General features: G+C 33.9%; 1 protein-coding gene across 1 annotated transcript; it reads right to left on the reverse strand.

Annotated features, from left to right (window-relative positions):
- Positions 1-1,547: 1,547 nt before the first annotated feature.
- LOC132304326 (leucine-rich repeat receptor-like serine/threonine-protein kinase RGI4) lies at positions 1,548-6,068 on the reverse strand. Its single transcript, XM_059801940.1, has 2 exons — positions 2,828-6,068; positions 1,548-2,261 (listed from the first exon to the last, which is right to left on the reverse strand). Exons 1-2 carry the CDS (start codon positions 5,676-5,678, stop codon positions 1,777-1,779), a joined length of 3,336 nt encoding a protein of 1,111 aa, XP_059657923.1. The 5' UTR covers positions 5,679-6,068; the 3' UTR covers positions 1,548-1,776.
- Positions 6,069-21,035: the final 14,967 nt, after the last annotated feature.

The raw sequence follows: 21,035 nt of genomic DNA on the forward strand, positions 1-21,035 counted from the left end.
TTCTGGTGATTGATGCATTTAACATGATTAATTGTTCTTCACCTTATGTGGATATGGAGAAGGTAAGTGATCCATCCATATGTTGCACAGAGACCAAAAGAAAGGGATTTCTGTTATTGTTGCAATTTTTATTTTAGAAAATTGGTATTTACCTGAATTGTCTCCATCTGTTACTAGGTTTTGTGGTCTCCTTGATTTCTGTCTATTGATTTTTAGTTACAAGTATGGTTAAAAATGGAATTCATGTTTTAACCATGATCAATAGGTCACTAACTTGGTTCTGTTGGAGGGAAACTTAACAAAATACAGACCCTAGCTAGTATTGATTTTAAAATATGTAAATGTAAGTCCTATTCAGTACAAGTAATTGTCTGATCATGAACTTATATTTTTCTTACTATTGATTGTGACCTTGATTAGACTGGTCTAACTCTCTAATCCAATCTCTTAATTATTATTATTTTTTGTTTAAAGATTATACTTGTATATAAAAGGTTGTTAAAGGGTGTACGATTAAGTTGTTCTTATGTCAGGTATAATTAAATAACTAGACATTAATCAATCATTAAGTAGATGTTAAAAAAATATATGTTTTCCATCCATTTCAATATCATTAAGTAGATGTTAAAAAAATATATGTTTTCCATCCATTTCAATCTTGATTGACTTGTTAAATCTACAAAAATGAAAAAAAAAAAAAAAAAAAAAAAAAAAAAAAAAAATTGACCATTCCTTTTAATTACATGATACTCTATTCTTTGGAGGTCACCAAAGTTTTCTTGAACAGCTAGATTGAATATGTCTCTTCGATCTCTTGTCACTGTAATCCCCAGCTAGTACTGAAAGGTAGAGGTTGCACATGCAATATATATATATATTATATATATATATATCAAGCTAAGAAAAATAGGTTGGTTGCTGAGGAAAGGACATTTTTTTGTTTGCTTTGGGCTTGGAATATTATTACTACATGAAGTTGTGTGCATCAAATTAGCTAGCATTTTGCATATCCAATTGTTTGTTATGTTGTATTGTATCTATTTCACGTGGTGAGGGACCTAGATAGTTGCATGAAATGAAAGAAGCTTCTCCCCCCTTATCCTTAAAAACAATTTTAGAGAGAGAGAGAGAGAGAGAGAGAGAGACAGGTGGGAGAGGGGTCACAAACACAATCATTACCCATACTTCCTCTCAACCACACATTCAGAGGGGGAGGAGTCCCCCACCCCCTCCTCTTTCTCTCTCTTCCCCGAGGAGAGAAAATCATCCTCGAAAACCCTTTCTGAACTTTGCAACACATGCACAGCAATGCATATGTCCATCATTACATCCTTATGCCTCTTGTTTTTTGGAAGGATAGAAAGTGGCTCCGTGGTAAAGCAGTCCTTGCTTACTTTTTTTCATTTTAGTTTTGGAATTGAAAAAAATTTAGTTTAAATTCAAAATGATTCATTTATGACATTCCTCAACTTCACGTCTGAAATTGATTCAAACGTAGCGTATTAGTTTGTATTATTATTAGAGAGTGAAGGGAAGAGCAAAAAGTGTATTAAAACAACTGTTCTCAATATATAATAACACTTATCACATTTGACATGACACAAAGTTTGATTTGGAAAATAGCCTCATCAATTTGCTAATAACAATAAAATGTCATGTTGCTATATATACACTCATTTGGCTCGTCTTGTTGTACCATTTCCATATCTAATAATATCATCACACTCCTAACTCCTACCATGTGGGATCAACATTTCATTACATAAAATACGAATGTCATTGGTTCCCTGAGAGATAACTAGCCGAGGAAGAATAGGCAAGTGAACAATTGGAAGACCCCTGCATGATCAACAATTGAGAAGGGGTGACTGACGACGAATCCTCTGGCTTTTTTGCGGATTTGGCTGCCGGCTTGTGGCCCTCGGGATTCGTCGCGGACTCGTGCCGAATCTCCTTCAATAATGCCACGACATCTTTCATCGTCGGGCGGTCGTCGGGACGATTGCTCGTGCAGAGGAGAGAGATGCCTAGGGCTTGCAGCATTTCCTGAACTTGTGTGTCTGGATGGCCTTGGAGCTTTGGATCAATGACGTCCACAGGGTCATTTTTGGTCTTTAAGTGGTTTCGGACCCATTGGATGACATGTTGCCCATCTGGAAATGATGGATCAACTGGTCTTTTCCCAGTAATGATCTCCAACAAAACTACCCCATAACTGTACACATCACTCTTCTCTGTGATCTTTAGCATGCAAGCATATTCTGCAACCACCACCATTTATATGTCAAATTTAGGTTTGTTGCAACAAAAATAATTATGATATTGAATGCTAAGCATAATCGCAACCGATATGACTGTGTAAGTTGGATTGTTAGATCATATGGGCCCCACCTAATCAAATAAATGAAGTTGCATGTGATTGTGCTTACCACAAACTCTTTTGTGCATACAACATCCAAGGCGGATGTCATGTCATAAAATGTGTACCAGAAATGTGCACGAGCATATATATATATATATATATATATATATATTAGTGATGAATGGTTAATTTGGAAAGAAAAAAAAAAAAAAAAAATGGTTAGTATGCAAAGGTACGAAGCCAATGGTTGTGATCGAAACACATACAAACACAAACTACCGCGTGATATATAAGAATTTGAACTAAAGTACTTAGTTAATTATGTAATTCAACTTCAATTACTTTTATTTCAAATATACTCATTTCGTCTTAATTTAAGTCATGAGTCATAAGTTTTAATGACGAAATTTAAATTGAGACGAAAAAATTATGTGCCTGCATGTAATTTATTTACGAGGACTTTACCAGGTGCCATGTAGCCATAGGACCCCGCAAATTGTGGGTTCGCGGAGAAAGAGCCATTTTCATCTTCGACGAGCCTAGCAAGCCCAAAGTCTGCCAAACATGGCTCGTAACGATCCCCCAATAGTATATTGTGGGCCTTCACGTCCCGGTGCAGGATAGCTGGAACACAGTCATGATGCAAGTAAGCCAAGCCCTCCGCGACGCCTAAAGCTATCTTGAACCGGGTATCCCACTCCACCAATCCTGCGCACCCCTCGTGCAATAATGCGCCTAGTGTGCCCTGCGCCAAATAGTCATAGAACAACAGCTTCGTCTTTCTATTAGCACCCCAGCCCAACAAACGAACAATGTTCCGGTGCCGGATTCGTGCCAACGTGGCAATCTCCGACGAGAATGCCGAAGCCGAGAATTTCTCCGATGACCGGAATCTTTTGACGGCTATGGTTAGACCCGACGGAATATTCACTTGGTAAACGACGCCGGTTCGGCCCCGCCCTACCACATTGCCAGCTGTCAAGCACTTTGCCACATCAACAATGGACAGGTCTAGCTTTTGGTACAGTGTGACCTCCCATGGTGGTCCCAACTCCACGTCATCGTCACCTGTGTGGTCGCTCTCGTGGGCCCCACCGCGCCAAGTCATCTTACCTCCTAAGATGATGTAGAGAGCTGAAAGGAGGAGCACGCACGCTGCGCATAATAGCACCACCATGGCAATCCTCGCCGCCGCACTGCGCTTTGAGGCTCCGCCCTTGTCCGCCGCGCACTGGTTGCCGGAAAAGCAGAGCGACGGGTTGCCAGCTAGGACGCTCAACGGAAGCTTAGAGAAGAACGGCGTGTCAGGCACGTGACCGGTGAAGTTGTTGTGCGAGACGTTGAGGACGACGAGATTTTCAAGCTCTGCGAGAAATTGAAGGTCTCCGGATAGCTGGTTGTGAGAGAGATCTAATACGCCGAGTTTGTCCAGCGCTGTAAACTCCGGCGGAATCTGGCCTGAGAGTTTGTTGCAGCTGAGATTCAAAGCGATCTCGAGCGCCGGAATCTTACACAGACTAGCCGGAATCTGACCACTGATCTCGTTACTGCTCAGGTCTAGCAGCTGAAGTTTGGAACACGAGCCGAGTTGAGATGGAATCGGACCGGTGAACCGGTTCTGGCTGAGAACGAGTTTGGTGAGCGAATTCAGTGAGCCAATACTCGGACTCAACGTCCCTTCAATGAAATTATCAGATAAATCAAGCAATTGGAGGGAAACGAGCTGATTTAAATTCTCAGGAAGACTTCCGGCAATCGAATTCGAATGCAAATCCAGAAAAGTCAGATCCCGGCAACCGGAGATCTCCGGCGGGACAACTCCGGTGATCCGATTCGATCCGAGATCCAAGAAATCCAGTTTCTTCAAGTTCCCGATCTGCGGTGGAATTGACCCGGTTAACTTATTATTGCTTGCTCGGAAACGAATAAGCGATGAGCAATTTCCGATCTCCGGTGGTATCTCGCCGGACAAATTGTTCGATAAAAGCAGCAACTTATTCAGCTTCTGTAACTCAAATATTCCTGGCGGAATCGGACCTGTCAAAGCATTTTGTGACAGATCTATGGCTTCAAGATTGTGGCACATCGACAAGGACGAAGGTATATTCCCTTCGAGCCTGTTTTGCCACAAGAAGAGTAGTGTCAGATTCGTAAAGTTTCCGAATTCGGACGGAATCGCACCGGTGATTTGATTGTTGTCAAGCTCGATATGTGTGATACTTGGACAATTCCCGAGCTCTGATGGGATTTGACCCGAGATCTGATTGACACTCAGTTGCAGCTCCTGCAACGAGCTCAAGTTCCCAAAAGCCACGGGAAGGTTTCCAGTGATCGAATTCATCGAAATGTCAATCACCATTAATTGCTTGCAGTACCCTAGCTCGGGTGGAAGGGTCCCTACAAGGTTATTCTGCCAGAGCAGCAGGTTTTGGAGGTTTTCGAGATTGCCCAACGACCTTGGAATCGAGCCAGTGAGCGAGTTTTCGTATAAGTAGATGTTTTGCAGGGCGGAGCAGTGTCCGAGCTCGGGTGGGATTTGGCCGGAGAGGAGGGAAGTGTAGATGGCGAGTGTCTGGAGCTTCTGGAGTAGGCCGAGGCTCGGAGGGAGGAACCCTGAAATGCTTGTTTCTGCAAGGCCTAGCATCACCAAATTGGTGCAATTCCCAATTTCTTTGGGGAGTGAGCCTTCGAGGTTCTTGTTGCCGCCAGCTCTAATCACTTCAAGCTTGTTTAAGTACCCTATGGTGCTTGGAATTCCACCACTGAGTTGGTTGTCATAGAGAGTCAACCACCTCAAGCTCGTGAGGTTCCCAATTGAGACCGGTATCGATCCCTCGAGCCGGTTTGAGTTGAGATAGAGCTGCTCTAGCTTGGGCAAGCTGCAAACCTCACTTGGGATTTCGCCACTCAACGCATTGTCACTCAAGTCCAAGACATTCAAGGCATCCAGAGCACCGATCTCTCTCGGGATCGAGCCCGTAAGGTTCGTTCCCGAGAGGACGAGCTTGTTCAAGGACGCTGCCAGTGAGCTGAAATTGGATGGAACATTCCCAAGCAAGTCCACATACCTCAAATTCAGCTCCACAACCTCATTGTTGAAGTTGCAAGAAATGCCGAGCCACCCACACGGTGTTTCGTCGGTAGGGTTCCAACTGTTTAAGGCCTCCGACGATCCGTTCAACGTTCTCTTCCACGAGAGAAGCGCTTCGCCTTGTGGATTGAGGCCGGAGGAGGGATACGGAAGAGAGAAAGTAGAGATGGCGAGGAAGGAGACGATGAGAAGTGTCCATGGATGAATATGAATATTAACAGTCATTAGAAACACGTATGCTAGCTGCTACAAACTCCAATGAGAGGCACAGAAATGAGGTGTGGTTTGATGAGAGCCTAGGAAGGAGGGACAAGAGGAGAGAAACCAAATCATGTCTTGTGGGTTATGGGTTTTTAAATGGGTGTTATAAAATATATCGGAAGACCCAGAATCTCCGGATCCAAGAACAGCTAGGCCATGATGTTTGTGCGAAGAGAAATGGAATTTTAGATGGGTGTTTTTTGGATTTCTTTATGGAGGAAGTGAGGCTGTTGGGGAAGATGTAGATGGCCATTAATATATATATATATATATATATATATATATATATATGAGTGAGTAGTGACTATGATGCCTGTATTTTTTAGTATGAACTTTCATCTCTTCACATGTAGCCTTTGTTACCACTTACCGGCCGGTCCTCTTCCATTTTCTCTTGGATTTATATATATATATATGAATCATGCTATACATGCCCGACAATTCATGGTTCGTAGTATTGTATACGATCACGGTATTGGTTACTGGTGTAACGGATTCAGACAAAGTTAGGGTACAAGTCATATATCAGACTTAAAAAGGGATTAGGGGTTACGTATGACAAATCATATATCAGACTTAAAAAGGGGTTAGGGGTTACGTATCGACCAATACACAACGATACAGCGAACCACAACATACAACAATCGACCAGTAGACACCATTACAATTCACTCTCTCATGCATAGTTTTCATAGATTGTTGTCTCTCGTCAAGTTTATAGTTTATATATGTATATATATATTATTATTTTGACAATAATAAATGCATGGGTGGATGTGGATGAGGATTGAGATTTGATGATGAGCCGAGAATAATTTAAATCTGTTATGAATTAGTGACGATTATCAGTAGAGCCAAAGAAAATGGTTGTGCATTGGCAAATAGTTTCAAATGAATTTAAGAAGTGCGTGTTTTTTTGGTTGATTGAATGAGTCGTCTCGTGGCGACAAGACCTAATTTTAACTTTTACTGGACACCAACTGGTGCATTGTCTTTTGTTATTTGTTGCAATGGCCACCCACTAACTCTCACTCATTCAATAAATGTATATAATTTGATCCAAACTGTGTCTTGAAAGTGAATTTGGGTTTTACATCCTAAATCTCAGTGTCAGGATGTGAAGTGGGTTTGGATCTAGATCTAAATATATGACATATAAATAAGGTCCATGATGTATATGGGTGTGTGTATATATATATACTCCATATATGTTTTATCCCATGTTGTGATCTGACAGTCCATTTTGGCTATGAATCTGAAAACATTATGTGCTTAATTATAACAGTAAAGACACCAAACTACATCGTCAGGCATTGGATCAAGAAGATGGTAGAACCATTATGTATATATAGGTATATGTGTATATATATATATAACTTTGAAAGTAGAATTAAGGTGATAAATAAGCCTACGTTTATTAGATTCAGCATTTTATTTTCTAAAAATTGAAAATTATATAATAAAAAAATTATTTGATCACTTTTGAAAACTTAATTAAAAAAACGATAATGTTTAGGTACTAATCGGTGAGTAGCTTCACCCTACTCATTCCTTGTGTGTTCTAATAATAATTTACCACATCATATAAGAAATAAGTAGTAAGTTTTACTTTCTTATATTTAGCACGCATTGATCAATTAAAAGCATTCCGTTAATAAATTATGTCCAACTCTTTGACTTCAAAATTATTTTTAAAGGCCATTAAACAATTCCCGATCACGATCTTACGGAACAAGAATTGTCTATTTCATTTCTCTAAAAACCTTATAAAAAAAATAATTTCGATCTTGTTCTCTAAATTTGTAAAAAAAAAAAACTGTTGTTAGTTGTTGCAGAACACAGAACCACAGATCCCAATATATAAATGAAATTGCCTATTGAGTCACGTGAATGAGCAATTAATTCACAAAATCAGATACCCTTTATAATATATATTAATCTCATTTAGGTATAATTCAAATAGAAACAAGAAGCTAGCTATCACGTGATGTCGCGTGACAAGAGGCGAATATCATTTGGATTGCTTGATGATCATGATGATCATATATATATATATATATATATATATATAGAGGTTGAAATCTATATGATATTATGATCCATATATATTGCCTGCCTCGTGACTATGTTGAGGATTGATAATATTTTACTTAAATTATCTTATAAGTGTGTCTATTGGGAATCTAAGCACGATGGAAGAAGACTGCACATGCATGAGAGAGAGAGCTAGAGAGAGAAATTTAAAGGGCCAAACCGTCCATGGTGAGAGACAGCTTTTGGTTATGAGGTCCTTTTTTGTGGTGTGGATGGCATAGAAGAAGAGACAAGCACACCCCATCAAAAGTAAAGGAGTCCCCTACTAAACCATTCCCTTCACCACTCGCAACTTGACGTGGACACCAAGTTTTTTAATTTATTACACTACTATAATAGTCTATGCCGACTTGTAAATCATAGATAAACATATATATATATATATATATATATATAGGCCCACGGAAGGGAATGGAGTTAGAGGTCACGAAAATATATTGAGAATTATCATTTTATTAATTAATTATATCTTGTGACATAAATAAAAATGCATATGTTTAAGTAGTTTATCGATACATGATAACGTCAAGATGTACAAATGATTCTTAAGCTATATTGTCAGAAGTCCGATCCCCACACACAAATAGTGCGGCGGGGGTTCAACTCTTTACGTTCTTTTTATTTGAATTATACCTAAATGAATAAAATGATAAAAGACTCAATCATTTCTTATTCAAAAAGAAAAATGATAAAAGACTCTATGGACCTTATTATTGATTGATATGTTCATCATTTATTTAAGTTGAAAAGAGAGACTATATCTTTATTCATTATTGACTAACGCCGCTATTGAGGTCGAAAATAGATCGCCAAATATAGCATTACTGTTTTGGAGAGAATTTGATTTTACGTTTTTCACTCCGACTCTCGAAACTATTGGTTTCAGTCAATTACAAAACAACACATAAGTAAGAAGTTGATTGAAAGTGACATAAAATTGACACATTTGTTTATGTGTCGCTTTGTGATTGGCCTAACACCAATGGTTCCTAAACCATATAATAATTTTTTTACTATAAATGCAAAGGGATGGCAATTTGTACCGTCCCGCTGTTAATTGCACGGGTATGGGAACCGATTATGTACCGTAGTGGCGAGTATGAATTTAGATTTTAAACCTATTGCAAGTTATGGGGCGGAATGAATTTTGAGAAACATCCACCCTGCTGCCTTTTCCTCTAATTTTTTTTTAAAAATTATATATATAGATATACATGTATGCACGTTATTGTGTTCATATATATATATATATATATATATATATATATATATATATATCATTATTTACTAAGTTTTAACATTATGTAGAATTTATAAATATTATCGATTTATTTATATAGATAAAATAAGTAAAAAATAAAAAAACTTAAATAGGACGAAGTTGGTGGATGGACACAGATACACCATTCTCCTAACGAGACGGGATATGAATTGTGAACTTTAACTCCTAATAGGAATGAGACGGGTACGAATTTGTCCGATGGATACAAATTTAAACAAATTTACTCCCTATCCGCTCGGGTTGCAGGTTGGGACTAGGGTGGGATGGTTGGAAATTGAAATATAAGTTGGGATCTTGGTGGAATGGTCACATCGACCCTAATTAATGGGCTCCATACAAGGAGATATCAAAAACTAAATAATTGATAATTAATAAATAAACTCATTTATTAATTGAATGAATGGTGTAAACTTTTTCCTCTGAACTGTTTGCTATTTTGTTTGGGGTACGAAAGTCTGCACGGAGACATATGATCTACAGCCACATCGTGAGTATGAGTGGGCCTATCTCTCTGTTTTGTTTAAAGATTTTTTCCTTTTTCAGATTCTTTCTTTTATTAGGCCCTCCGGCTTTCATGCAACTTTTTATTTTTTTTTAAATTTTTTTTTGTATGACAGAAAAATAAATAAATAAACTTACTCGTTAGTCAAGAAATTGTAAGAAAGGAATTTTTTTTTTTTTTTTTTTTTTTTTTAAATACTTTAGAAATTTGGTTAACAAGAAAATAAATTTTTTTAAGGAAAAATTATTTTTCATAACTTACCAACTGTCAGATATAATTTTCCTACAAATAAACACAAGAAAATTTTAATTTCTTAATAAAGTTTTATAAATTTACAATAATACTCTTTTTTTTTTTTTTGTGATAAATTTCATGTTATTCAAACCATAACATTTTATTTTGTTTAATATTTCTTGATTTTTTTTTTTTTTTAATATGACAAACAAATATAGCTAATTAAATTTATTTTCTTTTTATTCACTTCACTTATTTTTCATTATGCAGATGGCTCAATAGTATAATGGGTTAGTATTTTCAATAAATTTTAGAATGTCAAATTTCAACTATTTATTTATTTAATCTAATTTGAAATAAATTTGAAAATATTAAATTTCAACTCTCTACGGCAATTAATTTAACTTGGGATATCTGATCAATGTCTACTCTTCACTAAGTAATAATGAGCGTGTATATCATCTACGTACCTATATATGATGAATAATTAGATCCCAAGTGCAGGGTTGTCCATTATGTCACATCTTGATTTCTTTTTTTCATCCTTTGCAATTTTAACAGATTAACAAACAAACATTCTAACAATTGAAGCGACGCGGAAAAGGACTTGTGGTTTGGATTTATTTACTCCAAACTATCATATTTTTTCATTTTTTTACTTTTCTTACTTCGGGTAACTTGGGTGAGGTAATATTTACTGTCATCAAAACTTAGAAAAGAGATGACACATTCATATTCAGGTGCGCAGTAATGGATGCTAAGAAGCTATTGTAAAGGCTATAATACTGTTACAGAACAAACAAACAACCATGTGTCGTACATCTCAGTCCCGAGTCGCACGCTCTTGATTTTATGCTATGCACACGCCCTTGCTTTCAATTTTACTATGCGTAATTTAGATTTTGTCACGAGTAAATATCGAATCTTTCATCACTAGGCCGATCAGTGTCTTAGTGATATTAGATCTTTACTTTTCAAACCATGTGTATGAGTACATTTAGAAAAAAATAGTTAATGAAAGTGTTTGAATTTATTGGAAGCAAATTTTATAAATAGGCGAGATTAATTTAATTGTGTGTTGCATTTATTGACTTGACATGCCACTGATGTGATATGCTCAGCTTATCCAATACCTAGAGCTAACACGCCTAGACAAATAGCATGAACAATATGAACTCTTACATGTAATTGTGAAATGTATGACTGTACTATTTAATTTTAATTTTTTTTTCCTAATCAATTTAGAATAAATATCATTACCTAAAAGGGACCAATCGGTACGGACTTCTACTCCCTAAAAGGGAGGGAGGTAAGTGGTTCTAAACCTCCATAGAGTCGTGTTTGTGTATGATTACTACTTACCTTAAAAAAAAAAAAAGACTCACACTTCTCTTTCTTAATGGGATAAATTTTTTTAAAGTGTCAACTAAATGAATGTGTTTGTGTGTGATTACTACTTACCTTCAAAAAAAAAAAAAAAAAATAGACTCACACTTCTCTTTCTTAATGGGATAAATTTTTTTAAAGTGTCAACTAAATGAATTTTTGAACTTTTATACATAAATATATACATATATATATATATACACACATATATATATATATATATATATATATATATATATATTAGTTCTTTGAAAATTAAAATTATTTTAAAAAAATTGAAAGCAGCCCCCATAATCTCACTTATATTCCATGAAAGCTGACAACGCTCATCAATAGGAATGGCAATGGGGCGAGTTTCTCATTCCCCATCCCCGTTAAAATTTGACACTCTCAAAATCGCCCAATAACCGATTATTATTTTACCCCTAATCCCGATAACTGCCCCCGCCCCATCCCCGCTTGCCCCGCCCCTGATTAAATTTGAGGGTTTTTTCGGATTCTTATTACTACAAAATCAAACTGTGAAGGAGAATCAAAGTAAAAACTAGATGATCAAATCAAACTATGAAAACAAAACCCAACTGTGAAAAGATAGAACTTGTTACTTCAATATATTTATATATGATTAGGGTCTTAGCATTGATGGGAGATTTGTGGCCGGAAAAGAAGAGAGAGAATACGGTGAAGGACTATGGAGGTTGCATGATGGTGTTGATTCGCTTTATCGCTCGGCTAAAGCTGTGGAGATTTGTGGCTGGAGAAGAAGAGAGAGAAGATCTGAAGCCATAGGACGTTCGCTTCGTCGCGTCATTCACAGTTTTATTCTAGGCTTTCATTTCTCGGCTGCCGCTTTAAAAGATAGGAATAAGTAAGGTTTATTTAGAAGTGTATAAGTCCGTGCCATGTTATTATACTTACCAATTTAATATATATATATATATATATATATATATATATATATATATATTAAATTGGTAAGTATAATAACATGGCACGGACTAATAGAAGTAATTCCATATGTAATCGGGGCGGGAGTACCCCGCCCCGGCCCCGAATTCGGCCGATTTTTTTCCCAACCCTCATCCCCACCCTATTTAAACAATTCTCCAAATCTGCTTTAAACAAGACGGGAACGGGACAATTCTCCAACGAGTTGAAATAAATTACCATCCCTACTCATTAATCTTCAATCTTAAACAATTGATTGATAATAGTTGCTAAGGCACAAGTTGTCTATTTTATTTTAACAAGCTTCTTAGATTTAATTTTTGTTGAATGGTCCACTAAGCACTTAATAGTTAAGGCCATATAAATTTGATACTTTTCCCTTTCTTTTTCTATTTTTATTTTTTATTTTTATCTTCTTCTTCTTCCAATCATTCAAGGTTGATTTCATTGATCATTGGATGTACTATCTAATGAAAGTTTTTCTCATTAAACAGAACTCATTATTCTCAAGTTAAGAATCAACAAATTTTGCAGTCAAAAGATGGAATAATTAATAAATCATTTCCCACCTAATTCAGAGGCTATTGTACAACCTGCAATGAATTTTCCTTTTTTGCAATAATAAAAACACTAGTACTACTTTCCCCCAAAAGAATAATCATACAGTACTAATGTGAAAAGATGTCATTTATTAGTGCAATATATATATATATATATATATATATATATATATATATATATATATTTTGACAAAGGCAATGGAAAAATAATTAATGTGATCCATCCTTTTAATTTTGCATTGACAAAAGGTTTTTGACTAGCATTAAGCATACAGATGTGTCACGTGCGATTGATACACTGGTCTTACATGCCTTCTAAAGGCATATATATTATATATAATTAGCAGCATATGCATGATATATCCTAACATTTGAATATAAGTCTCATGAACACTTTGAATATCAAGTAAGAAAATTTTCTGTTCCACTCATGATTAATTTTCCATTATAATTATTGGTCTGTATATATTTAATTGGGTCAAAATTTTGTAATATTTGTGCCCCACATTGATCACTCAAAACTCTTTTGTAATTGTTTTCTCATTATTTTAATTATTACTATTATTTTATTTATCGTGGAAGTTTAAATGAACGTAAACTCTCCACTTTTATTTTGTAAAATAAAGAAATACCATTAAATTACATACTTTGATATTTTCTGATGACTAGTGAATGGTGTTCTTGAGTTCCGATATGGTTGCTCAACATGCTTGCTCCAACATCTAAATTCATTCTTTATTAATAAATTCTTTTTAAAATTTATGATGACGTGCACAGAATCAAAAGAAAGATAATGAATTCACAAATGATATTTTTTATCATTCTACTATTGTTGTTGTCATCATTGTGGTACGAGTCATTAACCATGCTTTATGCCTGCACCACAATTTCCAAAATTAATGAATGAACGTATTTAATTTTGGTGTTTAAAAGTAAATCAGAATACATTTTTTTTTTTTTTTTTTTAAGAAGACAAGAAGTGTTAGAAGTTATATTAAAACATCTCTAATAATCTGTTAAAATACTCTTTTGTATAAAATATATACTGTCACATATGATATGTAATTTTTTTTTTATTTCCAACATTCTGTTAAGATACACTGTCATGTCATCAATGTGTAAAATTGTTCTGTATTTCACATAACCTTTTTACATAGCCACATCAACATATTTTCTTTCTCCTCCCTATTTCTCATTCCATTAATGAATTAACCCTATATTAATTTGATGATTTTCCCTTTCTCTTTCTATTTTTTTTTTTTTATTTTTATCTTCTTCTTCTTCCAATCATTCAAGGTTGATTTCACTGATCATTGGATGATATTTTTTATTTTTATATATATGTGAAATATTTTTTAATGACAAAGGCAATGGAAAAATAATTAATGTGATCCATCCTTTTAATTTTGTATTGACAAAAGGTTTTTGACTAGCATTAAGCATACAAATGTGTCATGTGTGATTGATACACTGGTCTTACATGCCTTCTAAAGGCAGATATATTTTATATATGCAACATATGCATGATATATGATATATCCTAACATTTGAATATAAGTCTCATGAACACTTTGAATATCAAGTAAGAAATTTTTCTGTTCCACTCATGATTAATTTTCCATTATAATTATTGGTCTGTATATATTTAATTGGGTCAAATTTTTGTACTATTTGTGCCCCACATTGACGACTCAAAACTCTTTTGTAATTGTTTTCTCATTATTATAATAATTATTATTTTACTTAATGTGGAAGTTTAAATGCCCATTTTTCTTTGTAAGATAAACAAATACCACTAAATTACAGACTTTGATATTTTCTGATAACTAGGTGAGGGTTTTTTGATAACTTACGATGACATGCCGAGAAGCAAAAGAAAGATAATGAATTAACGAACGATATTTTTTTTTTTCATTCTACTATTGTTGTTGTCATCATTGTGGTACAAGTCATTGATCATGCTTTATGCTTGCACCACAATTTCCAAATGGTGTTCTTGAGTTCTAATATGGTTCCTCAACATGTTTGCTTCGGCATCTAAATTCATTTTTTATTAATAAATTTTTTTAAAAAAATTTATAATGACGTGCAGAGAATCAAAAGAAAGATAATAATAAATTCACGAACGATATTTTTTTTTATCATTCTACTATTATTGTTATTGTTGCTGTCATCATTATGGTACGAGTCATTGATCATGGCTTTATGCTTGCACCACAATTTCCAAAATTAGATGAACGTGTTTAATTTTGGTGTTTAAAAGTAAATCAAAACACTAATTATATATGCATTATTTTCCTTTGAAAGGTTGGTAAAGCATATATAATCAACATTATTGCATGGATTGTAGAGATGCCTTGAAAATCAAGGTAAAAAAATAGTAATAGTGGTCACACTTTTCTTTTTCTTTCTTTTGGTGAAAAAAAAAATATTAATAATGGATGAATATTATTGCATGAATTGACAAAGTACTAAAGCATATTTATGATCAAGTACTGTTGCTTTTGAGCAATTATTGATGAAGTATGAGAGAAACTATCCCAATGGACAAAGTCTCTCATTAATGGCTGGTCAACAGTGGGATCATTTTGACTGGTCTAATTTAATTCTTTCATTGTCATGGCACTTTTTGTTCAACATGGGTGGATGACCATACAATTGGAGGGTCGATAGGCCTTGCTGATAATTTAATCAAAATAGTCCTATTATTTTATATCTATTATACCTATTATATATATATATATATGTAATCATGTAATTAGTTTAATTACTAAACAAAAGCTAATCTTTTCTTGTGTGGGTTTGGTATCTCTTTTGTGTTTATATATATATATATATATATATATACATATTGTGGAGGGTTTTGTTCTCTCTCTCTTTTGATTTTGACTAATATATCCAATTGCTCTCTCATGTTTCTTGGAATATTGTTCTTCCCTTCTTTCAAGGTTAATGGCCTAATCAACTTTTCTTCTTTCGGCACTAAAGAGGGCCTTAATGTATATTATTTTGCACCATAAAAAGACTTTTAATATTGTGTTCTCTTTTTAATAGTTGAACTTGTGTCAAACTTGAAATCAAATTAGTGAATTGATTTATTATCTTGTTAAACTTTTAAATGCATTATTGTTCACGTGCGCTCACACATAGGTAAAGATATTAAGTGACTAAATTCTTTAAATCACCACATTTATATGATATCAGATCAATCACTATTGAAAACATTAAGTAATTAGGTCAAAAATGTGTAATTTTTATTTAACTTTTTGCTTACGTATCCAATTGTCGATCATCAGGACTATTGATTTCGGAATCATTTAAAAAATTCTCAATCGATACCGGAAATGTTCAATACACCAATCAATAATAATGATTGGCATCACCACATAATGAGTCTCACTCATTTGAAGGTGATGGGTCCCACTTGATGGTACCGACGACGACTTTACAGTTGGTGATGTACCATTAAATATCTTTAGTAATGGGACATAAAAAATTTGAAGGAGAAATGTAAATTTTCCCCCATTGGAAGCTAATTAGCTTTGTAAATATGAGTTTAGTTAAGTGATATGCCAACAACAAAGAGAGTTGAAATGAGATCGATAATGCTTTTCTCTACCCTACACTAGAACATTGGTCCACTATTTGCAGGCATGAAGGTGTTAGTTGAATAATAATGAGAGTCCCAAAATAGGAGTAGGGAGTGAAAGTTGGTTTGTTGTGTAAATCCCAAGAAGAACACTGTAAGAACCTCCTCATTGTCCTTGGTCCCTGTAGCAAGGAACAAATGGACTTTCTAGTGGCAGGCAGAAGGGAGGGTCCGAGGAAGCTAGAGGGGGGGCTGGGGGGACAAAACCCCACCTATATATATATATATATATATATATATATATATATATATGTGTGTATCAAAATCAAAATTCTTATTTGTGGCCCTCCAAAAATAATTATTTTGATAAATAAATAAAACATATTTATAATTGTGGTGTTGTGGCCCGAATTTGGTGACGGGATGTAACGACCCGTTGTATGAGTTTTGTGTGGGCAAAAGTTCAGGTCCTGAGGAACATTTTTGACCCGTTTTTTGTTCATGGGTCGTGGATTCTAATTTGTCTCTTGTAGCCTGATATATAAGAGCGCTTAGGGTTTGGAGTGAGGTAAGAGAAAGGCTCTAAAATTCGTACAAAAATAGAGTGAGAGGCTAAAAACTTGTAATTTTTTATTTTACACATAGTGAAAACTTTCGCTGGATCTTAACTATGGACGTAGGTTGTTGCCGAATTACGTATAAATCTTTGTATTCTTTGTGTATCGTGTTTACTTTTCTGTCGTAATTCTTGGTTCAATTTTGGTTTGTTGCGTTTGTCATAACAATAACTTGTAATCTCCAAAATTCTTTAGAATTTTCAATTGGCCCATCCATTATTTTTTTCAAAATACTAAATTATTAGCCACTAAAGAGTTTGAAAATAAATTTAACTTTTAATACTTAAAACATGCAGAAAAATTCATATTGAACCCTTTTAGCCATAAGTTTTTAAAAAATAAAAAATAAATAAAAAATTGTAAGTTAATTGTTGCAGTCCTTACCACAATATATCGTTACTTTATTTATCGAAAAAAAAAAAACATATGGCTACTTTAATTATATATACACATGTATAATACTAGTATCTATTATATGAATTTAAAAGAGAGAGTGAAATGTTAATGTGTTTTCATGTTTAATAAAAATATATGAACCTTTCTCGTCAAACATTTTCTTAAGATAGTATTTGCAAGAAAAATAATTATATACTAATCTTAATTAGTGAATCTTGAGAGCATTCACCAATGAAAGATAAAGAGCATAATTATTGCGATACTAAGATGACAAGAATGCCTGCAATAATAATGATGATAAATTCAATAACTACTCCTTGTATAAGTTAATAATTTTTTTTTTTTAATTTTCTTCTTGACAATTGTTTTTTTGTAAAACTTTTGAAATTTTGTTTAGTCAATTAATATTACATTGACAAGAAACATATACACACCTACTCTTTGCCCACACTCGGCTCGAACTCCTCCCTTCCCTTTAAGGATGGGAAGTTATAACATTGAGTTAGATGCCCTTTGGTATCAAAAATATTTTTATTAATCGTTCATCAAGGTAATAATGATCCATCTTTTCTAAAATGAAATCAAAGTACTCAAATTGAATTCGGGGTGTGCTCGGCTGCATGAAATTAAAGCATTGGAATTGAAATTTGTGGAATTTAAAAATTTGTTGGTTCAATTTTCTTAATTATTTTTTTTTTTAAATTCCACACATTTCAATTCCAGAACTTCAATTCTATGCAACCGAATATACCATGACCGTTTTGAAAAATTAATACAATTATATTTGAAGAAAAACTGATTCTCTAGCAATGTTTTTTCTTTACCTCTTCTATTTCCACCTCTTGCTTATCATTTAGTTTTCCATGTCTATTTATTTAGGTTGCATTTTTTTTAATTTTTGAATTGTATTTTTCTCTATATATAATCACACACTAGGACTAATAGTAATACTATAAAGAAAATTAAATCAAAATTAAATTTTAAATTTTTAAAATTTTAGTTACATTTCGACCCCAAAATAAAAGGCTTGGATATTCACACCAAATTGTAAACAATTATTGGGGTTTGTTGAAAATTTTAGTTACATTTCGACCCCAAAATAAAAGGCTTGGAGATTCACACCAAATTGTAAACAATTATTGGGGTTTGTTGAAGCTAATGTGGTGGAAATTGGACTTCACATTGTTTATATGTCAACCTTATGAAAATTAGGACACCAATGTGCTTTAAAGACTTCGGCTCTGTTTGGCCGGCTTTAAAAAAGTCGCTTTTGGCTTTTGACACCACTGTTTTTGGCTTTTGTTTTACTCTGTCCTTTTTAGCCCCCTATTCCGCTGCTAATCGAAATATTGCAACTATATGTGTGTGTGTGTTTTGGAAGGTGTATTGCAAAAGTTTGCAACTATTACCGTTCATGACAAGGATAGAAGCGAAAGTAGAAGTGTTGGGCCCAAATTCTGTGAATGGCTAAAGCCCAAGCCCAAATTATGTGCATGGCTAAAAATGAAGCACAATATTAATTTCATTATTGTAAAATGAAGCACAAATATTTGAAGATAAAAGTCTTTGAGAATCATATTGTTTGGTACAATAATTTTTTTTTTAAATGATTATAAGTACATGCACTTTTAAAAAAAAATAAAAAATAAAAAATAAAAAATTTGATAAATTAAAATGTGTTCAGTTCGGCATAAAAAAGTAATATATAGTTTGGGAAAGTGAGGCCTCAAGCTGAACTATTGGTACCCTACTGTCAAGCCCAAATCCAATTTTAGACTGAACAAGTTAGGATTTGGGCTGGTAACAAATAGGTATTGGGTCTCCATCTTTTGACAATGGTGATAATTGCTGCCAGGCGGTGTTGAACTATTGGGGGTGTTTGTATTTAGTGTAAACTCGGGGACGAGGGATGGTGTAACGATCCATTCTACCACATAGCATGATATTGTCGGCTATGCTAACCTTATGTTTTGTTAAGGTTAATCTAGTCAATTGGTGTTTAACTTGGTGATAACGTTGATCATATATACTTTAGTACTTGTTCACTAACTCATGGGTCTTGCTGTTTTGTTAAGGGTAATATGGTCGCTTGTGTTTTGTTAAGCACATTATATAAAGTTTTGGAATATTGAAGTGGTTCTACATTGTTCACAATGACGTGGTTTTTGTATTACAATTGCTGTTAATCTAGATTATATCCTACCAAGCAGGGAATTGTTGGGTCATGTAGATGTATATATGTTTTGTGTTTAAAATATGTTTTCTTTTACTCCATTCAATTGATACAAGTAATTAATAGAAATCATAATTAAAAAAAAAAAAATGAAAAAATTCACAACTTTGAAATTTTGTTTGAAAATTGGTTTTGCCGGAAATGTTACAGATATATGAAACAATTACAGATTTTAGATTATAATTATTTATTTATATATATTTTTTAAAAATATCATATTGTGACTTTTCCTCAATGAATCAATTTCTATAAGGTATCATCTATCGAAAAAAAGGCAAATTTAATGTACGAGACTCCCGTCACTGTAGAGTTTGAGGAAGGGTCAAATGTACGCAATCTTACTTACATATGTAGAAAAGTTATTTCCTTATTTCGAACCCGTGACCCAACCTTATTATTTGGTCTCGACTCTTAGAGAGTTATTCCTTAATCATCTATAATAGAACATAATAAAGATACCAACAGTTTTGCAAGGGTGGTGGTGTGATATAAGTATTTTTCCGGCTTATTTCCTATCTAATCTTTTCCTCACCCCTAAATTCCTTTTACTAGCTCTAGTATCCGGCAGCTGGATAAATTGTGTGGGCTAGACCATGGTGCATGGGTTCCACTATTTCTAATTGGCGTTGATTTTAGGCCTTCCCTCGTTTTTGCTTTGCTGAGTTTTTTTTTTTTTTTTTTGAAAGTGGAGTTTCTCCATTCTTTCTTTGTAATACGAGGGTATATTCTCATTTCTCCATTCTGTACTCTTTCCCTTTTTTACAAATAAAAAAACCAATTAGGTAAAAAAATATATATATATTAGCCTTGTACATATAGATGTGTATATAAACAAATTAATATTAGGGCGAATTGCAAAAAATCCCCTCTCGACTTTTACCCGTTTGTAAAAAAAACCCCTTATAAATATCTTTAGTAATTAAACCCCCTCAACTATCATTAGGGGGTCATTTTAACTAACCTCTGTTAGAGTGATTGTGTGATAAAATTTTCAGATAAAATTACCCTTAAAATCAAAACAATACATTAGTATTACTAAAGTACCCACCACTCACTTTATTTTTATTTTTTATTAAATGCATAAAACACTAAACACTAAAACGAGACCTCTTATTATGAAACGAGGTCTTTGATTTTTTCTTTCGAAATATTCTTGCATTTGGAATTTATATAGTAATATGGTAGTTATTTATCAAATGTCAACTTAAATTGATTTTGGTGAAGAAAAAAAAAACCTTGTACCATAAAGAAAGAGATATATATACAAGAAATCAAAAAATATCAGTACTGTGATTTTTTATAAAATTTAAAAGTAGAAATTTATAAGATACTAAAAAATTATGGATATAATATACCCAAAAAAAATCCAATGGTGTCCACCATAATATCAAAACAAAACCCCCCTCCCCCACCCCCACCCCTAAAACATATTTCACACTTATTTTTATTTTTTTATTTTTTTATAGTCAAAAGATATTTC

Source organism: Cornus florida, unplaced genomic scaffold (genome assembly GCF_030987335.1).
Source record: "Cornus florida cultivar Cherokee Brave unplaced genomic scaffold, ASM3098733v1 CherokeeBrave_3.0.0_Hap2_Chr04, whole genome shotgun sequence".
NCBI classification, from domain to species: domain Eukaryota; kingdom Viridiplantae; phylum Streptophyta; class Magnoliopsida; order Cornales; family Cornaceae; genus Cornus; species Cornus florida.